Genomic DNA, 23,673 nt, shown 5'->3' on the forward strand with positions numbered 1-23,673 from the left:
TGCGGACAGCCAACTCCCCAAATTAATACTAATGGCGCACCTGGCTCACCACAGTACGTCACGCCCTTTACGAATATCAACTGAAACAGGCATTCCACTTGCTTCATCAATCTTCACCTCATAAAAGACAAGTTTATTTGCTTAAGCTGTTAAACACCGTATTTATTGCAATGGACCTTCACCTCTGACTTAACGCTAGTAATGAATATCCTCCCTTTTCATTCTTACCTTTTGCTTTTTAAGCGCGTATGCCGTGCTGACATCAGTTATTAATGATTGTGTTTCTCAAATTCTCGCTTTAATTATTTTAGTACAAACAAGTATTTTTCATCTAAAAATTAAACTAAAGAAATGCATTGTTGAAATGTTAAAGTTAATTGTCTTAATTACTGATAAAAAAAATAGTTTCAACATTACGTCCAAGCTGCTGGACATAATGTTCAAACTGTAAAATATTTAATTAAATATGATCTGATTTGTAATAAAATATTTATAAATTACACTTAATAAATTATTTCCTGATTATTTTGATTTATATTTCTTTTCATCAAAAACCATTTCATTTAAAACTTAAAAATTCATAAATATATTTTTTCATCACACCTTTCATTCCGTTACATATTAATAATATCGGAACATATTAGTTCCGATATTCTGGCTAAATTTTTTTTGGTTTTTGTTCGTTTTTCGTTTTCGAATTTTGGGATAGGCTTATTTATTTAAACCCACCTTTTTAAACGCATTTATTTCTTGTTTTCCAAAACGATGCTACTTGTGAAAAAAGTTTTAAGTATTTTTATTAACCCCTTCTTAATTGAACATTATCTATACTATTTCTTATGAATTACATCTGTAAAAAATACTACTAGTTTTTATAATTAGACGACCTCCTACTTTTATCGTGTTTCTTCATCATGGTTTCGAGTGCAGCGTTGCGTAAGTGACAAGAAAAAATTAATAGATTTAACAATTAAATAAACTGCAGTGTATATATATATATTTTAAACATGTTTGTGTATACATGTTTTAAACAGTTGATTTTACATTTAGATCATAATGTGCAACAATCAGTACATCATTAGATATAAATTCTGTTAATGTTCTTGCATGTGAAGTTAATATTTAGGTTATACATTCTTAAAAGTTGTTTTAGTGGTTACAGTAGTTATAGAGAAAGCTTTGGCTTTCTTTCGACTCTTAAGTCGTTATTCCGATTATCACCTGAAGAAACGATCCGTGAGTCTTCTGGGAAGAAAGGGAGTTAGAAAATTACTTCCCTCCTAGAAGCAGTAAGGTCTTGTTTGATAGCCCTTAATGTTGTTTTCTCTTCTTTCGAACATATTCTTTGTTGTTTCTTGTTTCCATTCGGTTTTCTTTTATATTTTTCTTCGTATTGTAAGATTAACAGTATACCAAACACACAAATGAAAATAATTGTTTTTGCTTTCTTTAATTAGGCTACGATAATTTTAATTTAAAATTAAACCTTACAAGGACCCAAGAAATAGTATAAAATTATTCCGGATAACAGGTATATTTTCATAAATTTTTTTAAAAAATTTACGGAATATATCAGCAGTATCCAAATAATATACCTTTTTTTTTTTTATTAAAATTTTTATCGTACCTGTCTTTTGCCTCTCGTGCATCTCATTCATTCACTTAGGCGTAACATCCTCAAAATTTCTTTGATTTAATATTGTTTAAGTTGTATGTTTAAAAAAACACTCGTGATATTAAAATACTTAGGATGTGTTTTTCAAAAACTGAAGTAATATACGAAATTGATAAAAGATTAAAAAAGTGCTAGTTATTTTTTTAATTTACTTCAGTAAAAGGAAGAAGTTCTTAATTCGATCCGTAAGTTGACACTTATTTTCATTTTTTTTTTCTAAACAATATATTCAAATTTTACTCTTCAAAAAATTCCCCAATCTAGATGATATTTTTATTTTATAAAGGACTTTCTTTTGATAGTATACATACATGTTTTTGTTCATCTAATTTAGCTACTGCATTTTCAAATGAAAAATTATTTTGGCTTCATAGACAATTTGCAGGTATATTTAATTTTTTTATGATTATCATTGATTACTGTTTACAATATAAAGAGATTGTTTTTTCAATTGATTTTTAAATTTTGACTTTCTGAAGTCTAAATTAAATGGTTTAAAGTTCTATTAAAGGTTAACAATTTTAGTTCCTACCATGAATTTGGCACGGTTTTAATCAGTAGTTTTTATTGCGCCGACTTTTTAGTCAAAAAATACTAAAAGTATCTTCTAATATAGTTATTTAAAGTCTATCTTATTAGTTTTTATTAACAGGGTATTTTATTCAATCTTCACAGTAAAATTTAAAGCTCATTATTTATGAATTTAATTAAAAAAAAGTAAAATAACTTCTGAAAGGAATCCGAAAAAAGAACGATTATAAATAAAAGTAATTATAAAATATTTATAATTTTGTTTACTTTTTAAGGAACAATCTTTCCTGAATGATTAAAGAAAACGCAATTATTAAATCAAATTATTACTTCCGCATCTTTAGAGCGTCATTAAAGTAAAAAATTTGTAACAAAATTTAAAACATATAAAGATATTTATTTTAATAGTGTTATTAAAATTATTATATTTTTATTTATATTTACTTTTATTTTATTAAAATATTTGTGTTTAAATGCATTTTTCTTTCAAGTTACAATCTTCAACTTTCATGTTTAGTTTATGCGATAACATGATAATTATTAATGATTTTATTATGTTTTTTCAGCTTTTATAAAATTTCTTTTAAATATTTTACTTAAATGATGTTGTGAATATAAGAAATAGCCATTGAAGGCGCTAAGGAAATCGATAAATTAAATCGGAGTATTAATAATAAAATGATTAAATTTATTCTTTTCATGCGTACGAGTATCTCGTTCTAATTATACACGGTATTGTCTTAATGGATAATATTAATATGTTTTCTGTCACAAATCATATAGTATGTTCTGGCAATGTATCTTTGTCTCTTTGTCAATAGAAACTGTTGTATGGCAAAATAAATATACCACTTTTTCATGATTTCTGTTTTCTTTTTTATTATCAATTTTAATATTCTAAAATATGTAGAAAAAGAACTTTTTTCGACAATAATTATTTATTCGCTTTTTCTCAGGTGTTTGGTATTTTCCACAATTTTATCACCGCAATCAAAACATTAAAAAAAAAAAATAGAAAACTTTTGACAAAATTGTAAATCACACTACGCATAACTTTGGGGAACAAGAAATGTTAGATCCTAAACCTACCATGATTCACGAAAAACGGTATATAAATTTCAGTCGTAAATTACAAGTATTTAACAAGAAAGTTAAAAACTTTTAAAATGGCAACCGAAGAAGTCGTACAAGTTAAGCAATAATTCAGAACACTCGCTAGAAGAGATCCGGAGTCGCTCATGGGAGTACATAAGAAAGTGCTAATCTGATGATGATGATGACATCGTCTCTTCCTCTTTTTCCTTTTCTATTCATTTTCTCACTCTGATCCTTTCCCTTCACATACTCTCTCTCTTTGTCTTCCACGCCCTCCCTTGCATTCTTTCCGCATTAGAGACCGCGAATAAATCCACCATCATTTTTCTCATTCCCTTTCCCATTACTGGGAATAGCAATTATTGCTAACTACATGGACGCGCGAATAAATAGCAAGGTCCATTGTGATGAGCCCATTACGGGGATTATGGGTGGTTCGTGTGCTCCCTACACACAATACACCTCCAACCTAGTGAGTGAACTGATGTTGACTAATTATTGTTTTCACCTCCTCCGCTATATACATTTTACAGTATATAGTAGCTACCACCCATGCGTTCACATTCCACCGAACAAAACAGGTTATTATTGTCTACTCCTACGGGGTTTTTTTTATTTCTCTTAGAATCTCACAGAAAGATTTATTCTCAATGAATGGCGTGTGATGTGATATTATCTTAATGTAACAAAAGATTCATACGTTACCCTCATTATTTTTCATCCTCATACATATGTAAATGCACCAATAACATTAACAGACAAGAATATTCTACTCGTACCAACATAGATTTAAAAAGTTAGTTTTTGTGTTAACATAATTAATTATGATAAATTTAATTAATTAGATTAAATTACTTTAGAATTTGTTTTCAAAATCTTAAATTCATTTATTAATAAAACTGCATTAATAAAAAGACATATTTTTCTAAACCATTTTAGCGTATAATTAGTTGCACTGCATATGGTACATTATATATTTTACATATTGTTATAATTGACAGAAATTCTTAATTAAATTTTGTCAGCAAGTTCAGCTTTATAAACTTCTTACCATTCTACCGTGTTGTTTTGTTTTTTAAACAAAAATGTCGGCGCTGTATTACACGATATATTGCAGCTCCACAAATTTATTAATTTAATTTGTAAGAATGTCATTGCAATTATTCTCTTCACGGTTCCTGTTATTACGTTATGTTTCCTTAATTTGATTACAGTACTTCATTTTCTACTGGGTTTATAGTTTTACAACGAGGTTATTTTGTTAACAAGTTGAAATAAATCTGAACGAAATTGTTTAAACGAATGAATTATATATGTTTGTGTTTAGTTTTGTTATGGACGCGGGCATAGGTTCAAGTTATATAATTCGATGTAAAAGCTAGATAGAACTGTCTGTAATCTAAAAGGCGATTGGGCATAAAACATGGCCTAATTGGATGAACTCTAGAGAAGCTGTAGCTTTAGCTGCTGTAATATTAGTAGTAGTGAATGGCAGTACCAGCAGCAGCCGTTTTCCTTACAATAAGGCTAGTGAAATATTAATTTATGTGGGTCGTGGAGTTGAAGTAAAGTTAGGAGTCCCGACGCTGCGGTGTAGCCCAAGTTTGAGTTTGCACAAGCCTGAGAAAAGTTAGCGGTGAATCCTACTCACCCTCATCGTCACCACCACCACTACCACCACCGCACCTCACCTCTCTCGACCATAGTTTGATTTGATCAGATCCTACCAGTAATGAGGAGCTGGCAGTCTCCATTTGGTTGCAGCGTTTGATTTACAGCCGAGATACTCGACCGAGGCGCCACAACTAATAATGCAACGACCACTGTTGCCCCCCCTTCGGTTTACTCTCTTAAAATTTAGTCGTCTCAGAAAAGAAAAACTGTAACAAATAAAATCATTTTTTTCTGTTTTTCAAGTTATATTTGTTTTTATATTGTCCTCTCCATCATCCGATATAGTATTTCAATAATAATTTTTCTCTTTAAATAATTTACATTATCAAATTTAGCGTTTTTTAATATTGTTAAAAATTGTTATTTCTCTTTTATTAAAATAACGATTTTGTGAAGTATATTGAACTATAATTGCTGTATTCCAGAATAACAACGCTCGCAGTAAATCGAAATTTGGATAATTTAGTCGAAACATAAGTTTCATTAAATATTATCAATTTAATTTGTTGCACATACATAAGATAATTACGTATAACAAATAATGAGTTCACTTTCAGTTGTATATCAACGTATTTTAAGTATATTCAGTTGTGTATATTAACGTACAATGCTTATGTACTTTATATTAAAACCACTTTCTGTTGCATTCATTTATCACAGTACCTTGCAATCCCTAGATAATTGAAACTTGGCAAAAAAGTTATTTTGTGATTTAGAGACTCGATAAGAAGTAACTCATCCCCTAAGGAGTAAAAGACAGATCAATTTTTTCCTTTCAATCACAATATCTTAGTTAGGCTACAAGATCGGATAAACTAAACTTCCATAGAATCCCCCTTATAATATTCAGTGCCCTTATGACATGTTTTTTTTGAATTTAGATAAATTGTATTGGTGAAAAATTTGATTCCTTCTACCGTTTTTTTTTCTTGTATAGATATTCAATTTTTTCAATGAAAATAACTGATATATTTTATTAATTTTTTACCCCATTTTTGTGTCATTTTTAAATATTTGGTCTGTTTATTTATCTGGTTTGTTTTTATATAGAGTTATATAACCAGTTTTCTTTTTTTATTGATGAGTGAACTGAAATGTTGGTATTGAATTTTCATTAATTTCTACTAAATTCTTAAAACTATTGTCCTCATTTGTTTCAAATAGTAATTACCATATTTGATTACATTATAAAACTTTTTAACCATTTTTAGGTTACTTATGATTTCATATTTTATAACTGGGATTTTAGTCAAAGAAACAAAAAAGTTTTTATCTTGTTATTGACAATTTATATTCGTATAACTCTAAAACAGAGTAAAGTTCCAGACATGAAAATGTGATATTATTACATCTATAGATCTTTTATCAAAACATCTATGATAAAATATTTAAAAATATTATTTTATTTAACTTGTCTCTTCATGCTACATTTTGTATTCTTTTCTTCTTCTTTAAAGCTAAACCCATTCTATTTGATTACATTTCTATAAAAAGAACTCGTAAGCATAAAATTTATGTTAAATAGATGTACAAAAACTTTTTTAACATAATCTACTGTATTGAAGAATAAATAATTTTATTTAATTTTTTTAATAATATTTTTATTTGCCAAATTCTTATGAATCATATAAAAAGAGTAGAATACAAGGAAGGTTGTCCTTCAACCCAAAACATCAGTTTTAAATGTAACTATTTATATATTGATTATATATTTTACAAATTAAACAGTCATCATAAATTCCACAGTATTTATATTACATTAACTAATACTAAGATTTATCAGTCATTTTTATACAGTTTCTCTTCTCTATTCCCTTTTTCTCTCCAAAATACCAAAAACAACAAAATTACCTCATTTTCCATAAAGTATAAAGCAAATAATCAGTCACAAGTGGGATATTTAATAACGATAGGCAATGTTTAATATTTAATTTATTAACTTTTAGTAAATGACTTATCAGTAAAATAGGACGTGTAAAAAAAAGAAACTGAGTTTAGATTATAAAAACATTTCTCAGCTAGTGATTAGGCTACACAAATATTTCCTTTTTAGTTGTGCATTACTAAATTAATCTTATTTCCATATTAAAAAAATAACAATAACAATAATTAATAAATAATCAAACAAATAAAAATGTTACATTGGTGGTACACTTATAGAGTAAATTTAATAATCAAGGATTGGACATAACAAGTAAAAATAAATACAAGTAAAATAATTAAACAAATAATAAAAAATTTTCATTTTACCCTGAAAATTAAAATGAAAAATCTTAACATTAAAAATGCATAAACCCATTATCCTTGCATAAAAATAGAAATTTTGTATTAACTACTTAAAGGTCTTTAAACAGTTAAATGATCAAAGATTAAAAGAATTTTCTAAAGGAAAATAATAAATTTAAGCAGGATCTATTCATTTTTTTTCTGCCAAATCCGTATATAAATATATCCTTGGTAATAAGACCGTAGTTGATCTGCCTTAGGGAAGACAGAAAAGTTCAAGAAAAGCGTTCCGTTTGTCAGAAAATTTTCCACAGAAGAAAAACATATATTAAACATCAACATCTCCATGACTTTTAGATCGCTTTGAACTATTAAATATGTACCACTTCGAATAGCAATGATTCTCGCGGTTTAACGTGCCATATCAATCTGATTATTTAAGTATTATAATGTATGTGGTATTATGGATAAATTATATAATCTAGAATTTCAGTGCTTTTTAGAGAAACAGGACGTGTTTTTTTCTGTTTGAAACTTTTATAACAACATTGTTTTGTTAAATTTAAGAATTTTTTTGCTAATTATGATGTAAAATGGATACCTGATGTAAAAACGTCTCATTTTGGAAGGGCAAGTGGAGGCTTCTTTTTTTTTTTTATAAAGAAGGGGAGGAACATAGTTGTGTGTTAAAATTTCGTACGTTATCAAACATTGAAGTTGTAGAGATGAAGTGTGATTCTGAATCAGCGTGAATTTTGCCGGTGTACTTAAATTATAATGCTTGCAATCAAGACTTTAATAAACTTTACAATTTTCTTATAGAACATAAATATGATACTAATTTGGGATTTCAATGGGAGAATAAGCAATGAGCAATTTTTGAAAAAACTTGATTACAACTACTCCTCTTTATATATTTCATCTGTCCGTGTGTATGTGACCGAACTCCTCCTAAACGGCTGGACTGATTTTGATGAAATTTTGTGTATGTGATTAAGTTGATTCGAGAATGATTTAGATTCACAATTTGTTCCGATAGAAAATGTTTTTTTAATTTATTTATTTATTTATGTGTTGTTGATCTTGGAATGGTTAAGGTTCACAATTGGATCCGGCAGCGCTGGAATCGCGTTTAGAATTTCGCGCTTATTGTGAATATTATATTATTATTATTTATTGAATTAACGTTTTAGAGTGCTTTAATTTTTTTTTATTAATTGATTAATTAAGCTATTACATAGTTATGAAACTTCAAAATTATTAAATAAAAATAAAAAAATATGTAGGAGGTACTTTTTCAGAATGATATTAAGTGAAAATTAGCAGTAATGTGGATGAAAATTTATTAATTACACTAATTATTAATTTTACGACGTACGCGGCATGCACAAATAGTCCATAGCCGAAGGTTAAATAGAACGGCAGAAGATCAGTTGACGGACTATGTAAATTTAAGAGACCAGATTGCAGACACACGTGCAAATGAAAGTCGAGAGGCATCACAATGAACGTCTTCGAGCTAATACATTGAGACAAAGAGAGGCACGTCAACGATCACACAGAGACATGGTCGGCAGCGCGTGCAAGAACGTCGCGCATTGACACTTATTTATCTAAGTTTTCAGGAAACTCTCTAAGGATTTGGTACTAAATGCAAATGGACGACGATTGTTATCGCTATTTGAAGAATTTAACTTAGTTGTACTGAATGGTCGGATAACTGGAGACATTGATGGTGAATTTACTTTTATTGCGGTTCAGGATTCGTCGGTTATCGACTTCTGTGCTGTGTCAATACAGTCGTTGACTTTTATAGATTGTTTTGAAGTCGGTATTGCAAGTTTATCGGATTATTTGCCGATAAATTTTAGGTACAAAATTGCTGTTAGGGGTAACTATGTTACGCCAATTCTTCCTAAGTTGAAATGGGATGCTGATAAAAAAAGATGTTGTCAGGAAAAGCGATGGTACGGAGTAAGCAATGAACAAATAACCCTCTTGAGGATATAAGATGTATAACTGATATCATTTTAAGCTCTAGTATTAAACAAAATGTTGAAATGAATAATTTAGTGTTTACGCAGAACTGGTTTAATTTTAAATGTTACAATAGCAGAAAAAAATTTTCCGCTTGTCATGTCTGTATATAAGAACTAATTCGGCTACGATAAAAAGTAAATATTTGGAGAGTAATGGTCGTTACAATAAAATGTGTAGAGAGCAAGAAAAAGTACTGGGAAGTCTGAACAAACCGCTTTACGGAAATTAGAGTTTCAGGTGAATTTTGGAAGCTGGTTTGCTTTTTTAAAAAAAATTTCTTACCGATGATAGTATTTCAGCAGATGATTGGGTACGTTATTTTGAAAACTTACTGAATCCAAAAGTTACGTCATGTAAAATATGTTCAGCGGAGCCAAACATACTGGACGAGGTTTCAAATGCCCCTTTTCGATTTTCTGAGCTGGTTAGTATTCTAAAAGGAATGAAAGATAGTAAAGCTCCTGGAGGTGACTACCGTATGAATTTTTTAAAAATGCACCTGATGTCTTGCTACAAAAATTAATTACAGCATATAATAAAATTTATGGAATCGACATTGTGCCCGAATGCTTCATATTTTAATTCGCAATTTGTTATGTATCACAAACATTAAAAAATTATACCTACATGATACATGAAATATCGTCATTGTTCACAATGGTAGCATCTCGGCCTTTCATCCGGAGGTTACGGGTTTGAATACCGGTCAGGCATGGCATTTTTCGTACGCTGCAAACATCCATTTACATATCCGACGCACAATATTCAAGCTTATGTTGGTTTATCATAAAACAAAAAAAAGATTTTCTTAAATGAATTTTTTTTTGTCTCGGGAAGAAAAGTATGTGATTGAATTCTGATAGTATCATTTATCCTGAATTTAAATATGATATCAGGTTTCTCCATCACTCAGGATTTCCGAGAGACAGGCATTTATAATTTCAAACATTTTAATATTGTCTACATTCTTAACTACACAATAATCAAACATTTGACTCGCCTATAAATAAATGACGATTTTCTGCTATATTTCGTCTGTGGAGCATCCCTCCTGATGGTTCAACAGTAATCGGCCAGCATATTAGGATTCCATATGCCTTGATACCTCTTTTCCGTAACTGAAATCTCCTGATGAAAGTTTTCCCCGTGCTCATCCCTCACTGCGCTAAGATTGTCCGGGAAGATATCTTGATGCGAGTAGAGGAAGTGTTCTTTTAAGAACATATTACATCCCAAACTTTTATAAGATCGTTGACAGTATCACGATAATTTTCCGCCTTTCGATTTCCCAAAAAACTCTAACATTTTTAAATGCTTGCTAAGCTGCTTCCTCCAATGGATTCAATAGTTTTTAAGGTTTTCATCGTGCATTAGTGATTGTATTTGTAGACTCCCAAATAGTCCTTCTTTAATTTTTGCATCACTAATTTTAGGAGACTTCTGTTAAGTACATGAAATCAGGAGTATTAATAATAGCCTTGACGTAATTCTTCATTAATCCTAGCTTTATATGTAACGGAGAAAGATACACATTTTTAGGATTACACAATGGGTCATGTTTCACATTTTTCTGTTCAGGAATGAGTGATTCGTGTTTAGGCCATTCTTTTCTAATGAAATAGTTTTTCTGTCCCTATTATCCCATTCATACAAAAAACAACAGTACTTTGTTAAGCCAAGCTGCAGACCAAAAATAAGTGCAGTTACCTTCAAATCGCCACAAATATTCCATTCATACACTGCATACTGATGCTTTTCTTGTATAACTTTAAAGTTTTCGTATGTTTCTTTCATGCTAGCAGAGAGCCGCAATGGCAATAAATTCCCATCATGCAGAAACACATCTTTTAAACAGAAACAAGCGCCATTCTGTTGGGTTATGTTCATTACAAAGTGTCCCCGTATGAGATGAAATGTCATTACAAAACACTAAGCCGTTTTCTTCAAAAAAATAATCTTTAAATTCAGAATAACGATTACGATAAGTACATACATATCTTTGTATTCTTTTGAAGAAGATTCCATCCTTTTAGTCGAGAAGCAAACATTTTAGACTGTTTTATGGATAACTTTAAATCTGATATGAGATCGTTAAGATTTTCTTGAATCAGTAAATGAGGCTCAGGTGAAGTGCTTTGTTCAAAAGTTGTATCACCAGAATCTGTTTCTTTTTCTTTCTTACTTCCATATGATTCTGAGCTCTCTTCATCTAATGTCACATGTTTAGGTGGCTTTTGTATAGGCAATTCTTCGCAGTGTGGAACTGGTCTCATTGCAGATTGCAAGTTAGGGTATACCACTGTATGTTTTGATTTTGACGTAATCCCTTTAATGTTTGCTGAACAGAAATAACAGTCAGAAGAGTGATTTTTGGGTTTCCTCCAGATCATAGGGTTGGAAATGACATGTGGCGTGTGCCATTTTTCCATGCAGTGAGAAGCCTAGAAAACGGTAAACAACAAATATGTGGGACTCAGGCCCTTGTTTTGTCTCCCGACTTTACACCCAAAATAAAGTTCATAATACTTTTTTACTAACAGAGTAAGGATTCACCTTTGAGATTTGCACCATATGCAGATTTATGCACCATATGCATAACAAAAATTGTTAGGAGGATATAAACAAACTCTAGGCATTTTTTAAGAGTAATTAAAGGAAATAAAGTTATAAACATGTATACACGCAAGCACTCACAATGATGTGTTTACTGGTTCACTACTAATCTCACATCTGGCTTCGTTCTAATGAATGTGTGCTACACTACATCACGTTTGTACTTGTCTATACACGTCTGAACCTGCACAGCAATAACAACGCTACCCTTTGAGTTAGCTCATTTTTTTCCATCATATTTACAATGCTCTAGGAGCTTTAACTTGACTGTGGACAAATGAACGGAAAAAATGTTTAAACTATTTAAAAAAATTAAAATATTAAAAACATTGTGGGTGATGGAGAAAATCCGATTACATATTTGAAAACAGGATAAAAAACTGCAATAAGTACATCTATTGGTACTCGTGAGAAAAAAATCAAGTTGACCAGTGTTACTAATACATCAATATATTTCAGTTAAAAACATAAATTAAAAAAAAAAGGAGGTGAAATCTGATTCGAACCGATGTGCCTTCCCTTGTAAGATCCAAATATTTCATTAATTAAAATTTTATTTGGCTTTAACTTTGGAACCAATGAAAACAAGTACCACTTATGATATATTGTTGAAAAGCTCTCAATGAAGTTATTACTGAAGTTAAAAAAAATTCAGATTTTTTGGGATTTTGGGCTTTTTTGGACACTTTTGGTTCAGTCTATTGCAATCAAAAAGGGAGGTACACAAATAGATGTTACAACAGTTCTACATCCAAAATTTACGTACGTACAGACGTCACGCCAAAAATGGTCAAAATGGTTATTTCCATTGAAATCAGAAAACCAAAATTTTCTGCGATCACAATACTACCTTTACTTCGTACAAGGATGTAAAAATTTGAACCATTTCGATATTTTTGTAATATGACAAGAAAGATTTTACGAGAAGCGTTGTTATTATTATGTTACATGAGAATTCCGATTTCTTATGAATTATAAATATAATTTGGTAGTAATCTCCCATAACAATAAGTTTCATACTTCTTTATGCTTTATCCGGTTAGGCTGATTAAAAAGTCCGAATTGCTATTCTTAACTGGATGAAAATATCTTGAAATGTGTTTCTTATTCTTACGATTTTTTATAGGTTACTTTTCATTTGCAAAATTTTATTTATTTATCTCACCTTCGTTTTGATCCCTTGCTATATCGTAATTTTAAATTCTGTTTGCCTCAAGAACTGAAATTTTTGTGTACCTAATTTTCATATCTTCTTGTTTCCAATCTGTTAATTTTTGTTTTGAAATTATTAAATTTTATTTACTGTAAAGTATATATCTAAAAAGAAATAATGTAGACAAGTAGGAAGTAGTAATTCAAAGTCTGTAATTAATAGAAATCAATACAAATTTATTTTTCATTTTTTGTTAGATTACGGTTTTGCTTACGTAACTGAACATTTAGTATAATACGTGGTATCGCTACCTTTAAACTATTGAATCTTAGGAAGTTGTTTATTAAAAGTATCCATTAAAAGAAAATATCTAGTAAGTTTTCAAAGGAAATAAAGTTAACAAATGTTTGTTTTTTTTTTACTAACGTATTCATGGTATTTCTTTATACTGTCGTATATATACATATATATTCTTAGTTTTCCATATTCATCTTATTTTATTCAACAAATGTCAATACTTATATTTTCAAATATGATGCATTTCAGTCGTATATCTTTTAAACATTTATTCGTAGCGTTGTTTTTTCTTCTTTCTTCTTAAATGAAAATAAAATGATAAAAAGTTTTAAAAGGTTGTCATAAATTATAGTATTTTTTAGTAGATCTAGTGTTCGACTTGTAAATAGAACTTTTGTTTGTTTGTACTAAATTATTCATCTGTGTTAATAATCCATATAATACATGGTAATCTTCTAACAAAATATTGCCATAAAATTTTATTATTCTTACTATATTATTATTATTTATTCTTCTGAGAATGGAAAGAATTAGCCTAGCCGTAGTTGTAAATACCTGAACTTGCAATTAAATAGATTAGAAAATAACCCAAGTTATAAATTTTTTAAACTGTTTATTCTTATTTTTTCCTTTATTTTTCACACAGTTTTAAGTCATTAAATCGTTTATCTTGATGAACATAGTTAATAATCTCATATTTGTGTGGTTTAATTCTAGGCCTAGAATATTTTAAAATAGCATTTATATTTTAGCATTAAATAAATTTTATCGATAGAGATTGAAATTACTGCATTAAATTTAAGGTAATAATAACAACAATATAATATTGTTTTATTATAAGCCCGATACTTTCATTATGTTTCGATACGGATCAATTTATAATTTTGTAGCAGAGTTTAGAATTTCTCCAATTTTACACTGTAAAATAATTAAAACTACGGATAACATCGTTAAAACTTGTACAGAATGCCACCCCTGCAAACTCTCATTAGATGTACAAAAATATACACATAGCCCTTCAAGGTTCTATCATGTTGCATGCCAGCCGATTCACCATAATTACAACACCGTATGACTGCCTTACAACTGAATACGAATCACTTGCGCTCTCTGATAGAACTAATACCTATACATTTGTCACCCTCCTTGGCTACAAACGATCCCACGTTACCCACAAGTCGCCGTAAACCGTGGAACAAGATACAGCATTATTAATCCAACGGCATTCCCGACCGCCGATCTAAGTCAAATCGCACTCACATTAATTGTCCGAGGACGCATGAATCAACTCTTTGATTCAGTAGATTCAGCCAAGGCTCGAAACCGAAAGTTAACAATTTTTTTTTTTTTTAAGAGCAGAACTCTGTCTGGTTCGGGCTCACTATTGATAGCGATCGCGGCTAAATCTACTTCGTTGCAGTATCCCTACTCAAGTAATATCACCGGACAAGAAGGAGCTACTCTTACTAGCAACCAATCATAAGAGCTACACTAAGCCGGGGACCAACCGCTCCGCAGCTTAGTAGTACCCAAGACAGGCCTTTAAAAGCGCTAAACGTAGGACAAGACCCAATAAATAATGCTCATGCATTTTCTTGTACAAAATCAGATCACTAACGTCAAACCGTCTAGACAGAGGTTTAATTTTATTGTTTTCATTTCATAGTTTAATAATATAAATTATTAAAAGATGTGGGTGTGTGTGTATGTGTACGTGTGAGTGTGCGACCAGTTTTGGATGATTTATTTTCACATCATGGGTATTTAATACCTAGCTTGGTTTATTATTCCAATTTTGGGGGAGTTGCTTAACAAACTTGAAAGGTTTTTCTCTCTACCTTTGTATTTTACCGCTTGAAAATATTCTTTTGTGTTATTTTATTTCTGTCTTGTCCTTGGCTTTTCGACAAAATTATATGGTAAATATTTTATACAATATTTTTTTCGGGCAAATAAATTTTCTTGATACTTACCATCCAAAAAAACTACTTGGTCTAGCAGACTTGCGATGTAAAAACCCGTAACATGTTATTTGCTAAAAATCCTAATTATATGTAGAGAGGTTAAGGCTAAAATGAAGCTATTCCAAATATTCTCAGTATTTTTTTTGAGAGACCCACTCGCCAGTAACAAATTATCAGAATATCAAACTGTCATTGTGTACTCTGTATACTACATGAACATTAATTTATTTGATTAGTAATTGATGCAGGATCAAATGTTCAAAAAACAAACCATTTTTCTTGGTTTTATCATTACAATTCATATAAATACTTTGCCTCTTTAATAGCTCATGTAGGTTTCATTCATTAAATATAACAGACATCAAAGATTAAAATCCAGCTAGAGTGGACTAGACGCTGGAAAGATATAGGGAGTAGTTTTTCTCTGCAACCTTTCAGACAAACTCTGCTGCAAGAGAATAAATGTCCTGATTCAGATCTAATTTAGAAAAAAAATGCTATTAATTTAGTATCTCTAACGTTGTTATTATTTTGAAACGTAAATCTTAATTTTAAACATTAAATTCAAATAATAGTCTTATGTTATATGCTTTCGCGAAACTTTTACGTGCATATAGACTGCAAATTCTGTTACGTTATATTAATGCTATCTTCCAAGCAGGTAAAGTTTTAACATTGTCAAATTTTGAAGACTGTTAACATTACAAAATAACTAATTGAAAAAAATTTTAAATATATACTGTGCACAATTTTTGATATGTAATTTCTATTTTATAACTTTTTACAGCTCTGTTGATAGTAAATGTTCTTAATTTTTTCAAACTATTAAGAAAATAGAAATCAAAAAATATTTTTAGTATAGCTGCATCAATTTCGAATAAAACAACATGATTTTTCACGAGTTGTACTCGTAATTTACTAACAATATTTTCACGAATCATATATATTTTTTGATATAGCAAATGATTATACTTGTCAAATTTCTAGATTGTGTGATTCGGCTTTTGGCTAAAAGTTTTGTTAGACAGATGATACATGAATGTCAGTATGAGTTTTAAAAATGTTAAAAAAAGTTTTACAAACAAATTAATATTAATAATCATTAAACATTGGGTTTTCATATAATGTAGTAATACAAAACCTTTTAGAATTCAATATTTTCAGATTTTAATCGTATTAAAAATAAAAGTTTTACAAAAGATATAATAGGAAATCCTATATAAATTTCCGTTTAATTTAATCTTTCTTCGAGCTAAAGTACATATAACAAAATTAAAATCTTCATTATATAAACGTTTATTTGATTATAACTATTTTTATATCTCTCATCTTCATTTTTTATAAAAATACACTGCATTTCTAATTTACTTTATAAAATTTGTTTATTTTTCATATTCTACAACCTTTGCAAATACTAATTATAAATATCATTACAGGAAAAAATGTTTATTAAAATTTATTATCATTGACCGTAAATTCATTCATACAGTTAGTTATTCAAACTAAATGTGGCCGGTTTGAAAAAGTAATAGTTGTGATAATTCTATTTGACGACTGCTGATGCAAGACTGTTAGCTAAAACGAGAAGTTGCAATACGTTGACTGGGGCGACTCTCCAATAATTGACCTTAATGAGGACCCAGCTGCTCCGTCAAAGGGAGGAGAAGTGTAAAATGAGACAGAGTGATAGAAAGCGAGAGAGAGAGAAACTGATTGTGAAAGGATTAAACTAAATCTGCGGTCAAGTTAAAGTAAACCGTCTTGCGGAGCTACATCACTGTTTTGATTTGCTCAACCCAAAGGAGTTAAGCTTCCATCACAGGCAGTGAACAAACAACCCCGTTCCACGCCACGCCGGGAGCCACTCCGCTCGCTGGTACCCCTATGTTTACTGCATACCCCTACCCTTAAACCACTAAATTCTCCGTTTTACTGTAACCGTAATCCATTTTAAATAGTTTTGTTGCTGTTGTAAAACTTGTTACAAAAATATCTGTTTGAGAATTAGTAACACTAGTAGTTTTAGATATATCGCTCTGAAGACGTACAATTTGTAGTTGCTAATTATTATATTTGAGTTTATTTTACTTACGTGCTTCTAACTCCTCTTCAAAGAAATAGTTTTATATACTAATTATCACATGAATGTTAAATATATATGGTTTTTTTTTTGCTTTCTTTAATAATTCTTTTATTTTATTTCTGATCATTAAAAAAAATATAAATGTATTTGTTCTTAAACTTGTGATTACAGAAAATATAAACTGGGATGAAAAGTGCAATCAGCTGTAAAACGATAACAGTAAACATAAAAAATTGTAGTAATTTAAGAGATAAAAAAATATGTTGTTGGAAATTTTTTTTGATCTGTAAAGATATAGAAAAATCATTTAATTTAAAATATGAACTTTACTATAACACTTCTTAAATTATAATCAAGGAAAGGATAAAAATTTTAGTTTGAAATCCTACATTACGTGTAATATTTGGAATTTTAAGTTCAATAATTGCAATAAAAACAAATGAAATAATAAAAAGTTCAACATCAACATCAATAATAAGGATTCAATATTTTTTAATCCAAAAATATTCGTTTTATTTTTGTACCCTTCTTACATATACAAGAAAGTTACTATTTAAATCATTAAAGTTTTCCTTTTTTTATTATTAAGGAAAGTAAACTATTATATTTTTATTTAAATTAAAATGTTTAATTTGGTTTTCTTTTGTCTTTTTCAATACCAATTTCAAATCGTATCTCCGAAAAAATTACCACCATTTTTAATTTTCTACACGTATCAATTTTTATATTCATTGTGTGATCATACATCTTTTTTTATAAACTTAAAAAAAAAATGTTTAATATAATATATTTTTAAGACATTATATTGCTACAGAATCGTATAAAACACATTTATTGTGTCTGCTTATCAGTACTTTTATATGATATTAGAGTTTGAAAAATTTTAGTCTTGTCTTGGAGAAAGTGACATCTTCCGTCCGCCATTTATTTTCATCAAATTGTCATAAATTAACTATAATTAAGACCGGTCATTTTATGAGAATCACTGACTGTGGATTTAACTTTACCCTAAGAAATTACAATTAATTTTTAATCTAAATTTTATTATATACGAGTAAATATAAATACATGGCGTTTCATAATGTACTTCGGAGTTTCGAAAATTTATTAACAAAAAACTACTTCACTCATAAGAATAAATCAAGTACTGTACAAAAGAGTACTTCAAATAATGTTTTTCCACATAAACTAGGCAGTTGGTAAACCATTTGCTCGCTAGGCGTCGACAGTAGAGAAAATGGCTGTCACGGGAAGCTAGAAATCGTTTTGTGTGTTAGAATTTCACTTGTCAAAGTCAGTAATTTCTGTGCAACGTGCGTTTCGATTTAAATTTCATAAGGAGCCACCAAGTGACAATTCAATTCGTGCATGGTACAAACAATTCAGTGAAATTGGTTGCTTATGCAAGCGAAAATCAACTGGTCGTCCATCAACCTCAGAAGTCAATGTCGAATGTGTGCGTGCAAGTTTCATTCGCAGCCCGTCAAAATCGACTGCGGCTGCAGGCAGAGAATTAGGAATTCCGAAAATAACAGTGTGGAGAGTTCTCCGTAAACGTTTATTATGCAAACCGTACCATCTTCAATTAATCCAGCGACTTTCTGATGGAGATAAAACACGTAGGCTCGATTTTTGTTTACAATTACAGGAAAAGATGTTGTTAGATGAAGGTTTCTAAACAAGATAATTTTCAGCGATGAAGCTACTTTCCATATTAGCGGCAAAGCAAAGCGTCATAACGTGCAAGTTTGGGGAACTGAAAACCCACACGCTTATGTGGAATACATTCGGGATTCTCCGAAGTAAACGTTTTTTGTGCGATCTCTCGTGAGGCAGTGTATGGGCATAAAAAAGAACGGCCCGTTCTTTTTTATGGAAACGACAGTAACCGGCATGATATACCTGGATATGTTACAATTATGGCTTATGCCTCAGCTTCTCAACGACTTCATTTTCCAGCAAGATGGTTGTCCTGCCCATTTTCATAAAGAGGTTCGACAGTACCTTAACACAACATTACCTCGGCGCTGGATAGGACGTGCGTCTGAAGAAGACCAACACATTATGCTGTGGCCACCAAGATCACCGACCTCACGCCATGTGATTTCTTTCTCTGGGGATACGTGAAAGATAAGGTGTTTATCCCACCAATCCCACACGATATCGCTGAGCCAAAGGATCACATAATCAATGCAATCAACTTTATCGAAAATGACATGTTAGAATGAGTTTGGCAAGAGCTAGACTTTCGTGTTGATGTGTGTCGTGTCACCAGAGGAGCACATATTGAACATTTATAAATTTTAACAAAAACTGTTGAGTCCCTGCATCACCTCGTACAACTTTCATTTAGGTAAGTGAAATACTTTTTTTGTACCGAATTTTTTTAACTCCTAAGAACATTATGAAACGCTCTGTATATATATTTATTAATGCAACTACTTCTTAGTTAAATTTAATTTTTATTGGTTAAATGCAGCTAGGTTCTTTTACCCGGTTTTATTTTCTGCCTTTAGAAATGTTTTGAATACCTGAAAACTAAAAAAGGAAGGGATTGAATGTAGGTGCCGTAAACGTTGGACTCTTTGGAGAAAGTATATCCTCTATGAAAAAATAAATGAATTTATATAGTATTAGTCTAAAATGCCGATCAGATATTTTAAATCAAAATTTACATTTTAATTGCATGAAAACCTATCAAATTTTCTTTTTCAAAAAAAAAACAATACGAGTTTGAAAGATTACTTTCTTCATCAGTTTGATGAAGACTTTAAGAATTATTTATATCCATTTTCATATGAATCGAAAATTAATTTTATATGAAAAAATGAGGTTGTTGATGAGCTTTACACGAATCTTGGGATTTAAAACGAAAATTTTAAATTTATGTAATAAAAATACTTTTATATTGTAATTTAAATAGGGAAAAATCCAATTGTAAATTCTGAATGGCATTAAGAAATTGTACATCGGTTGATCATTTTTATTTGCAACAAACTTCCAAATTTAAAGAAAAGATTTTTTTATTTTTAGTTATACTGGAATCGAAGATTACTTACTCTAGGAGAACATTACGGTCAACAATTTACGTTACGTGACGCTCTTTGAGATTTTGGGTCTTAAATTATAATAAAAAATATTGGGATGTTTTAGTATTTTATTAAAATAGATTATTGGGAAAACCCCGCTGGATGAAAGAGCTTGATGTGTAGTGGTATTATTTATATAATTAAAGATAATAAACCAATATGAAAGAATACAAACTGTGCTGGTTTTTTTTTTACACTAGTACCTCTCTTTATTTCAGTATATTTAAAGTACAATATTTTAGTTATTATTTAATTATTCGTATTTATTTTAACATATTGATTTTCTTTTTTTTACAGTGAGGCCAATCAAATTAGCATTAACTGGTGTTGAACATCATGTGGTACAAGGCACAAAAGTTCTTCTACAGTGCATCGTTAGTGGTGCCAGACCCGCAGCAAATATTACATGGTTTAACGGGACTGAGCCTCTTCCGCCCACTTCTACTGATTCGTCCGTCCAGGTAAGAGAGATATTTAATTCTTAATAGAATATTTTTTTGTGGTATTTGTACCAATTCTTATATTCTTACAGTGTTTTCCTTAGTCTCGTACTGTAATATTTGGCAAAGTTAAATATTAAACAGACTGGAGAAATAAACTTTTTATATGAATTACTTTAATATTGTTCAGTTACTTCTACTTATATGCAATATTTATCGATATTTTTTTTTTTAAATGCCACGGATTTATTTTTAAATCATACTATAAAAGAAACACTAAACACTAATAAACTATAAACTATAATAAATATGCTGTTATTATGAAATGAATATTTTGTTTATGTTCAGTGATGTCACTTAAATAATTATTTATTATCAGAAACAATTATAAATAAAACAAAAATAAATAAAACAACAAATCAGTACGACATGTAAATATACTTTTCTTGATAATTATTAATTGATATTTATTACAATAACTGATAGCATTTTATGCATAAATTCACCGTAATCTAATCTTTTACTTAAGTAAAGGTAACCAAATCTGTCTAAACTCTCTCGTTCACTCTTTGATGCAAAGATTTCCACTTCAGTTGTTATTTTAAGAACATAAAATGTTAAAAATACAAGAAAAGAGAGAATATTTTAGAGCTGCAATTTTATACAAAAATATAATATGAGCTTATTAAAAGATAGGTTTATCTTATTTGAAGGATTTTTTTAAACTTCTTTCAGAAATGTATTCAAAGGATACGAGTTCGTGTGTGTATGCTGTATATATGTCTTTGTACCGAACAGTATTTTTTATGATTCATATACTAAGACATATAATGGGCTATGAAATAATCTATCATCAGATTGATGATGTTAATAAACGTGGATACCATCAAAAATGGTATTGTTATTTTCCTCCCTCCCCCGAACAGGCCTGCAGAGGACCACGCAAATATCATTTCAACTTCTTCTGTTTTGATTTTCCCTCTTTCTCTTCCACAGTTCTTTCATTCTTTCACTATGTTGTGTTTTTCGTTCTTGCCTGCACATGGGCTCTCTTTCTTTTTTTGCATTGACAAAAACCTCTATTCTGCAAATTTTTTTCTAAATTTTTCTCTGCTTTGTCTTTTATTTCTGTATTTGCTATATTTAAGTGTTCCCTTATTTATTTTATGTGTAGGGGTTAGAGTTTTGTATTTCCAAAATTTATCAAAACGTTGTTTGTCCAATTTAACTGAATCCATTCGAATCATATGCCATAAAACTAATCTTCTTTTTCGAATTTTGGTTTCTTCAAAAATTTCTCTTCAAAAATTTGATGTTTTTTCTTTAATTTTGTAAATTTCTTTATTTGACTTCATTCTTATTAATTTCGTTTTTCTTGGACCACGGATAGTTCTTAAAAATTTTCCTTTCAGTTTTTAAAAGTGATTCTAGATTCCTTACACTGGAGTTTTCTGTACATTAAAGTATTACTGGTTTCAATATTGTATTATAGTGTCTCAATTTTGCAGTTTTTGGATAAATTCTTTTTGTTGTACATATTTTTAGTTAAAAAATTTCAATCTCTCAAAAACTATTTTTCTCCTTTCATTTGCCTTCTTATTCCAATTATTTGGGTTTATTTAACCTAGATATTTAAATTTAACCGTGTATTATTTGATTTTATCATTAATTTTATTTATTTTTTTAATTCAGATCTTTTACTTCTTGAAATTCTTCATATTTTATGTGTAACATGACTTCACTTTTATTTAGCTGTATAGTTTGTATTGTTTATTTTTATTTTTTTGTTTATTCTCAATTGGATTTAATTTTTTTCTTCTTTGTGGCTGCCTATATAATACGACTTTGAATTTTCACAGCAATGTAAATTTCTCTCTCTCTCACTCTCTCCTCTCTCTCTCTCCTCTCTCTCTCGCTCTCTCTCTCTCTCTCTCACTCTCAATCTCTCTCTCTCTCTCTCTCTCTCTCCCTCTCTCTCTCTCAATAATCTATCTATCTACCCTTCCATCTATTATCACAATTTAAATTTAAACCTTGTTTTCCATTGTTTAAATAAACGATTAGATATGTCAAATAATATATTTTGTCTTAAGGAGTTTTTTTTTTTTTATTTTAACTTTGATTGTTACAAGGCGGTACAGATAGTCTACATTATTTTTATTACCATGTACTTTCAAGTAATTTATATCTTTCTAAAACAAAATCGTTTAATCTTTTATTTTGTTCAGTTCCACTAATCTGCAGAAACAGAAGAAAGATTCAATTTCTGTTAATAATTCAAGCATTTGGTTATTTTGATATTAGGACGTTAAATTTTTTAATCAAAATTTTACTGCTCATAAATAATTAAAAATGTTTGCTACATATATTAATATAATTTTTTTTTTTGTTTATTATCAGTCATTTTCAGAGTACTATATTAGTTAATAATTAATTAAAGTTCTTTTATTACCTGTTTTTTATTATCATTATTTTTGCTGTTACATGAACATGATGCTAATATTTGTCACATTTGTTAGTTCTTTAATTATTGTTTTTTAAGATTTTTTTAATCTATTTTTAATAAATACGAATTTAATTGATCATTTTCATATCTCTTTTGAACACACTTTATAAATTTTCCAAATAAATTAAATTCTGCTCTTCCTCTTGCTTTTAAACCCTTTTATTTGAAAACACCTTTGATTTTCAAAATGTAAAAATGAATTATTGATGAAAAAAGTTTTATCATGATATGAATATGAAGCTTACATAAAAAAAAAATTATTTATTTCTGTTCTGATTAAATATATT

The 23,673-nt window shown here is 29.4% G+C and overlaps 1 protein-coding gene across 13 annotated transcripts in view; it reads left to right on the top strand.

Moving 5' to 3' along the window:
* The window catches only part of nrm (neuromusculin), a 797,795-nt gene that overhangs the window by 467,065 nt on the left and 307,057 nt on the right, over positions 1-23,673 (top strand). For all 13 annotated transcript variants that reach the window (XR_012755069.1, XM_075355520.1, XM_075355516.1 and 10 more), the window contains exon 7: positions 20,738-20,901. Coding sequence is in view for 12 of the 13 variants with exons in the window: in XM_075355520.1 (XP_075211635.1) it covers positions 20,738-20,901 (164 nt within the window). In the remaining variant the exon portion in view is untranslated. The remainder of the gene's footprint in view (positions 1-20,737; positions 20,902-23,673) is intronic.

This window comes from Lycorma delicatula, chromosome 2 (genome assembly GCF_047948215.1).
Source record: "Lycorma delicatula isolate Av1 chromosome 2, ASM4794821v1, whole genome shotgun sequence".
NCBI classification, from domain to species: domain Eukaryota; kingdom Metazoa; phylum Arthropoda; class Insecta; order Hemiptera; family Fulgoridae; genus Lycorma; species Lycorma delicatula.